Source organism: Morone saxatilis, unplaced genomic scaffold, assembly GCF_004916995.1.
Source record: "Morone saxatilis isolate NCDOM2014 unplaced genomic scaffold, NCSU_SB_2.0 Contig15, whole genome shotgun sequence".
Lineage (NCBI taxonomy): Eukaryota > Metazoa > Chordata > Actinopteri > Moronidae > Morone > Morone saxatilis.
This window is the reverse complement of record NW_023339707.1, coordinates 25843602-25850717: the sequence shown is the minus strand read 5'-3', so window position 1 is coordinate 25850717 and position 7116 is coordinate 25843602. Positions and strand designations below refer to the sequence as shown.

General features: G+C 40.3%; 1 protein-coding gene across 2 annotated transcripts in view; it reads left to right on the top strand.

Moving 5' to 3' along the window:
• The window catches only part of kcnd1 (potassium voltage-gated channel, Shal-related subfamily, member 1), a 34262-nt gene extending 29418 nt beyond the window's left edge, over positions 1 to 4844 (top strand). Inside the window, exons 5-9 of one of the 2 annotated variants that reach the window (XM_035656057.1) lie at positions 1560 to 1597; positions 1665 to 1692; positions 2778 to 2873; positions 3828 to 4078; positions 4637 to 4844. In XM_035656057.1, the coding sequence (XP_035511950.1) occupies positions 1560 to 1597; positions 1665 to 1692; positions 2778 to 2873; positions 3828 to 4078; positions 4637 to 4844 (621 nt within the window). Of the gene's footprint in view, positions 1 to 1559; positions 1627 to 1664; positions 1693 to 2772; positions 2874 to 3827; positions 4079 to 4636 lie in introns of both variants that reach the window. The other variant, XM_035656056.1, reaches the window with a different exon arrangement.
• The last annotated feature ends 2272 nt before the right edge of the window (positions 4845 to 7116 follow it).

The window sequence follows — 7116 nt, the reverse complement described above, 5'->3', positions numbered from 1 at the left end:
AAAGTCATCAGTCATGTATATATATATATATATAATATATATATATATATATATATATATTCTGTTCTATTCAACAGGAAATTTAGGCATAAGCATCGTGTTATACAGAGCTCATAAACTTTTTCACCACCCTCCCAAAAAGCAAGAACACAGTTCCACAGCAGCTACGCTGAAGAGGCGGCCTGTAGACGTGTCTGAAGACATCTTTTGTTTATCAGCCACAACATGACAAACAGACAAATAATGTAGTCAGTAACCTCCCACCAGACAGAACAACAGTCGGCAGTCACTACCGTTAAGTCAGCTGGCGGGCAGAAGAATAAAGCCTTGTTGTGTGAGTCGTCACTATGAATATCACACGTCGCCACGCCTGAAATTATATATTATATTGGCAAACATTACCTGGTACGTCAGAGCTCTGGAGATAGGCTCTTCAGGTGAGTTTGTCCATACGTGATTTAAGCTAATAATACCATACCATCAGTTACGGGTGCGGTGCCGGTGTGTTTCGGCCTCGAGTCTACGAACAGTGAAAGTAAAAGTAACTTTGGTTACCTGGCTGACAGGTTGGAGGTATGCAGCTCATTAACTCCTCTAACCGCTCACCGTGGCTCCTTCTTGTCCCATTACTCCCTGACAGATTTTAAACTGATCCGCTGACAAAAAATATTGCTGACAAATTATTTCGTAGACACGTTTTAGATAAACGGTTCAAGCTGACGGACAAATATAATAAAAGTCAGTTTGTGTTTCTGTAGTTAAATGCTTTAGGAAGCTTTGGTGGGCCGGTCTGGCCTGCAGGCTGCCAGTTGACTATGAATCTTATTTTTTGTATGTGACCATGTGAAAACCACAGAGAGACAGAAAGAGTAAAAATCAATTGCGGAAACAATGAGACAGACTTTGATAAAGACACAGACAGACAGACAGACAGACAGACAGATGAGGAGCTGCTGGCTCAGCAGCTCAACCAATAACAAGAACATCACAGTACAGCAACTTGGCAAAACAACAGTGGAACCAGATCAGCTCCATTAGTGCACAGACAGAGATAAACACACAGACTGGATGGGACTGATATCTCTTTGAAAAAACAAACAAAGACACAAAATGCACACATTTAAAGACTGAAGTTTCAGGATCCTGTACGAGTTCAATGAGGAGCAGGTCGGCCCAACCCTCTGGTCCACACACTAAAATACCTCAACAACTATCAGACGGATTGGGATTACATTCATAGCTTTATAGCCTAGTTTGAATTAAAACTGTTGATGTTCTGGTGAAGTCTGTGAACATGACATCGATTTTCATCTTTCAGCTTCATCACGACTCAGTTTTTTTTCTAGTAAGGGGATGAAACATTCACTGGGTTTCAATGTTTTATCAGTAAAATAGCTACTGCAGGTAGAGAGTGGATCTCTCTCTCACACACAGATATTGTTGAGTCCTAATCCCTCTCCGACAGGACTGCTGGATTTAAAGAGTGCATAATGAGGGTGAAGAGGAGGAGGAGGAGGAATGGAGAGGGTGCATCAGAAGAAGAGAGAGGAGAAAATAAGAGGATGAAGAAAATGAAGAGAGGAGGATCAGACTTCCTGTTTCTGTTTCTGAAACATCATACTGGATGGAGAAATGGAGAGGAGGAAGGAGACAAAGAGATGAAGAAAAGGAAAAGAAGAGATTAGTTTGGTGGTGAAGAAAAAGAGAGAGATGAGATTAAACGAGAGACTTAAAGATTATTATTATTATATGTCGACTGGCCTTCAGTCGGGAAAGTTTAGTGAAGTTTTAATGTAGAGGATTCTCAGGATTTATCACAACTTTCAACATTAGTTCTGTCTCGTATTAACATGAACAAACGGAGACTTTCCCAACTAGTGAAAGTTTGTTCTGAACTAGAATAGAATCAAACAACAAAATAGGCAATAAATTAGAACAAAGTGTATAAAAGTAGCACTAAAGCAAGAAATAAAAAGGCTGGCAAGCGATACAAAAGTGTCCGCTGTCGTACCATCAGATTACAGAGCAGCTTCTTCCCTCCCCTCGAGAAGCAGAAGGCCCCTGTAGAAGCAGTTACATCTTGAAAATATGCTCATTAAATTAAGGTTTTTACCCCAAAATAACATCAAATTTCAAGCTTATTCAGCTGCTGCGATATTAAACAAACTGTCCCTCTGTGCTATAAACACAGCACATGTATAAACAGAAACATTTTAAACTAGAATAGAATAAAAGCAAGGCCACCATTAAGCTTCAGTTTTGGGAAAGGTTGAGGTACCTCTGCTTAGAGAGAAGGAATGTGCCTGATCACATTATTAATAGGTTATCACAACCGTCATCCCAGGTACGTTCCAACAGGGGAAGCTACAGGTACAGGCACAGAGTCACATCCACCTGTCCGTGGCTGCTTCACTGCCGGTCAGGATAACCTGTTATTAATTCCACCTGTGTAGATTCATTGTGAATTTTTATTAAGGATTCAGCTTCCGTTTTAATGGGAGTTGAGCCTTATTTTATAACCCCTCTAATAATCCCCATTTTACTAAATGTAACCGTAATCTGACTACTTCTTTTTTCCCCTTTTTTTGTATCCTGATTACATAACTACATGTAATCTGTTATCCCCAAACTTGTGTAAGGATGCTCAGTCTAGTATGAAATGACTGATGGGATTTCCTTAATGTGAAATTATCAACTTCTGACTTGAAACAATGAGGCTGTAATTCATTAATGAAAATGATTTGTGCATGTTTTTTTTTGTGTGTGTGTGTGTTCAGGACCGGGACAGTGACAGCACGGCTCTGTGTGTGAAGAACAGATCAGCATTCGAGCATCAACACCACCACCTGCTGCACTGTCTGGAAAAGACAACGGTGAGCTGAGTCGTTTCATCAGTCACATCATATACAGACAGATCTGAACTTTATATTTCCATCTGCTCCTACATTTTTAGACACTAGCGGAGTTTAAAAATACCTCCAGACTTTCTTTATTTGCGTGCAGTCTTAATATAAACTCAAAGTCACACAATTTCAGTTTGCTTAATAGAAGGAAAGTTCATCTTCCCTTTTTCATATTATATTCAATATTAACAATAACAGTAGGGAACAGCTGATAAAATGTACAATGAACATAAACAGTGAACACAATAACTGCAGGAAGTTTGTGTAAAACCAGAGATTTGGATGAATATTTAGCTGATTATTTCCTGTGAATATTGATCAGAGGTACTGATATTAATGTACCATTCTCTGTCTGTCTTATGAATTTTTATAATTTTTAACAATCATACAGAGTTAATAGGCTTCTTTTTTGAAAAATTCAGTTTTCTTCTTATTTTTCTACCAGCTCCTCAGTTGTTTTAACTGCATACTTTCCTAATGCAGTTCATTTAGGTTTATATCTTAATAATAATCTAAACTTTAAACTAAAAAACTACATTTAATTTAGTTTTCTTCACAGAATGTAATGAAATGTTGAGATATAGGCGATATAAGTTTTCTTACAACCTTTAAAATCAAGAAGTGGCGGTCGGGACCCCCAGGTTGGGAACCAGTGATCTACATTATTGACCTTAGAAATAAGAGTTCCATTTAGTATCTGTTCAATAACTCTTTATGATATTTTGTCATAAAATTGTAGATTTCAAAATTAACAATTCATTGAGCACTTCTAAATCATGTTAAAGGTTGAGATTGAAAACAAAACTTTTAAATCCTTTAATCTTCTTTCAATTAAACTTTTCAATGTCAATGTCAGCGTCTAAACCAACAGCTTGTTAGTATATTCTCCTCAGGATCTGTCTGACCTGCGCTCTCTCCCCACAGAACCACGAGTTCACTAATGAGATGACCTATAGTGAGCTGTGTATGACAGAGTCGGTGGGCTACAGGACCAGTCGCAGCACCTCCCTGTCCAGCCAGCAGGGGGCGCAGAACAACTCCACTGGCTGCTGCCCCCGCCGGGCCAGGAGGAGAGCGGCCATGCGACTGGCTAACTCCACGGTCTCCGTCAGCCGGGGGAGCGTCCAGGAGCTGGACACCCTGCACGTCAAAACCACCTCCATACCACCACAAACGTAAGTAGAGATAATGTTTACTGACCGTTAAAACATACATGAAGATGTACGCAAATAGATAAACCACAAGAGATAAATATAAACAGCAGTGGGCCAAATGCAGAGCCTCAATGTACACCAAATTTAAATGCAGAAATTGTTGTTGATTGTAAAGATTTCTGGTTTAACAAAGACTGAGATGCAGAGAGAAGCACAGGACAAAAAGTCACCATCTTCACTGGAGAACCAGGCAGAAACACAGAAAATCAGTCCAGAATGAGCAAATCCACACAAGGAATATAAAAGTTACTAGAAAATAGCTGGAGATTGATGAACACACAAAGTAGAATAAAGACAATCTGGCAACAAGAAGAGAAAGCTGTATAATACTATGGATATATAAGGGTTGAACTGAGGGCAAGACCAGGGGCAGCACTGGTGTGGATAATGGTGGGAGAAAGCTGAAATGACCAAATGACCAGAATAAAACACAAAAAAAAAGACGAACAGGATGTTACTTTGTTAAATAACTGACAAATATTGTGATTTCTCTCTTACTCTTTGTGTTTGTCTCCCCAGTCGTTCCAGTCTGAACGCCCAGATGGGTGACCTGAAGCTGAACTGTGGGGAACCAGATTTCACTGCTGCCATTATCAGCATCCCCACGCCGCCCGCCAACACACCTGATGAGAGCCTCCCCCCATCGCCCGCCCCCATACCAGGCATCCTACGCAACACCCGGGCCACCGCCTACACCCACGACACTGTCAAAATCTCCTCCTTATAACCTCTGACCACGCCCGCAACCTCCCCCTCGACACCCTCCCCTCCGCCCCACCAGCCAACCTCCCCATGAACTCCCTTTAAACCTCTGATCCTGAACCCGGGGCACTGCTAGCTGAGATTTCGGGGACAAAGACTTCTCAGAAGGATACGTTGAGTACCTGCTGGTTACTTTTGCTCACCATTTTGTGGATTACATGGAAATGGGGACAAAATGGCATCCCATATGGGAGACAGCCGCCAACTGGAGCTGGGAAATCAAGCAAAAATCAAAGGCAAGGAACTATAACCTCCCGAAGGCTTTCCTGAGTCATAAGAATCACCCCTTCATGCATTTCGGACCCCAACACGCACTTGCCTTCCTGCACAGTTTTGAACTTTTGGATCTGACTGCACAAACCCCTGGGAGGGTACATCTTGGACCGATGACGGAAAACATGCCAAGACTCCCAAAGAATGACATTCAGCACCCCGAAACCAGCTTTGTTTCGTTGGGTCTATAAACTTAATTATTGAGAGGAGGGGTAAAAAATGGCTGTCAAGGACAGTGGTCTTATTTTTCAATGTAAACCTGCCACGAATGAACTGAGTGATTGGTCTTGGCAATGAATCTGAGGGACTGCCGACCGTTGGAGGATCTTTTAGACTCTTTTAGACCCTTTTAAGAAAAAGATGTGACAGAGATGATCTGTTGACAACCAAACAACCCTTCAGAGGCCATAGCTACAAACAGGTGACGGCTGTCAGACCGATATAGCTCAGAAATGATACGTACGGTTTGATATTTTGGCTTACCCAAATGGGGATGATTTCTTTTCTTTACATCGAAAGACTGGATCTTCGAGCCTGATTGCAGAGAAAAAGTCGAACCTCTTTTGCTTGAAATGTAAAGGTTGTAGGTTTAAACCCAGCAATGGATCAAGATATCTTTGAAGAGGACCAAAGATGAATTTTAGTTTTAGTGTTGGGAGTATGTATGGATGATTCCTTCATTGGGTCTAAGCCACTTCAGGTCACATTTTATGGAAAGTAAAGAAATAATGAGCGCGAACTCTTGAGATTTTAAAAGGAATTCAGTTCAAAGAGGTGAAAATGAACGATGATCCGGACGCTGCTGAAACACATGAATCTTACACATGAACTGAACTCAACTGGGTTTAACTGATCTATGCTGAGCCTGAATACTGTTCACACAACTACACTGAGCTGATCTTAACTTCAAGGAGCTGAACTGGTCTGAGCAGCGCTGGACTTCTAAAAGGGACAATGGGTTAAGTGAGGGATCCTGGACTGGATTAATCAGGTCTGATATGGATTGGTCTGGTCTGGCTGTAGCTCAGAAGTGTTTGTCAGTGTGAAACTGACACCCAGACTAAGAACGAAAGCCTTTTACTTTTCAAAATATGCAACATTACAACAAGCAGGAAAATAGCATCAACAAATGAACAGAATAATAATAATAACAATAATAATGTGTGTGTTATAAAAACTACAGTAATTATTGCAGGGAACATAATGTAAAGCAACTAAGTAATTCATTTGTTATGTGATCTTTTCAGTGAGAGAGAGGACACAAGTATTCTGCAATAGATTTAAATGGGAAAGGGAAATGCAACCCTGAAAGCTCTTTAGCACTAAAATCACGTTTGTCCCGATGGCGTAACCGAAGGAATGGTTGTTTTCATCATATTCATTAAGGCGGGAAAGATAAATTTATTTGTATTTATTGTTGATCCTCCCTAACTTCAAGAGTGTCAAAACCTACTAATGCAAAATACGCGAAAGGATCATATTTAATCTAAAATAAAAAGTAAAATAAGGCTGTCTACTCAGTTTGAACATAGCCTACCTTGGCTAGATTGACCCACTTTTACCTGCCAAAATATATCTTGGCTACTAATAAATTGAACAAGCGCCTTTAGCTGAGTTCTCTGGGAATAATCAGGTGGTGAACCATCAATCAATGAACTCAACAACTACTGTCTTTGTATAAAGCTGAGTCCTCTTTCAAATTATCCTCTGTTCCTCTAGCTTCAGTTCCTCTGTGTTTTCTCAAGGAGCGTTTCTTCCACTAGTTTTTCTGAAAAGCTGAAAAACATTCATGAGTTTTTCTGTCCAGATTAATGGGATAATGAGATAAATGAATGTCGGCGGCACAATTAAGTTTTGATCAAAATCGCAATATGGTCAAATGCAATATGCAAATCGCATAAGCTTGTTTGATAAAGGTAAAATATGTGATAATCGACACAGACACATCATCATGATTTTAAGTT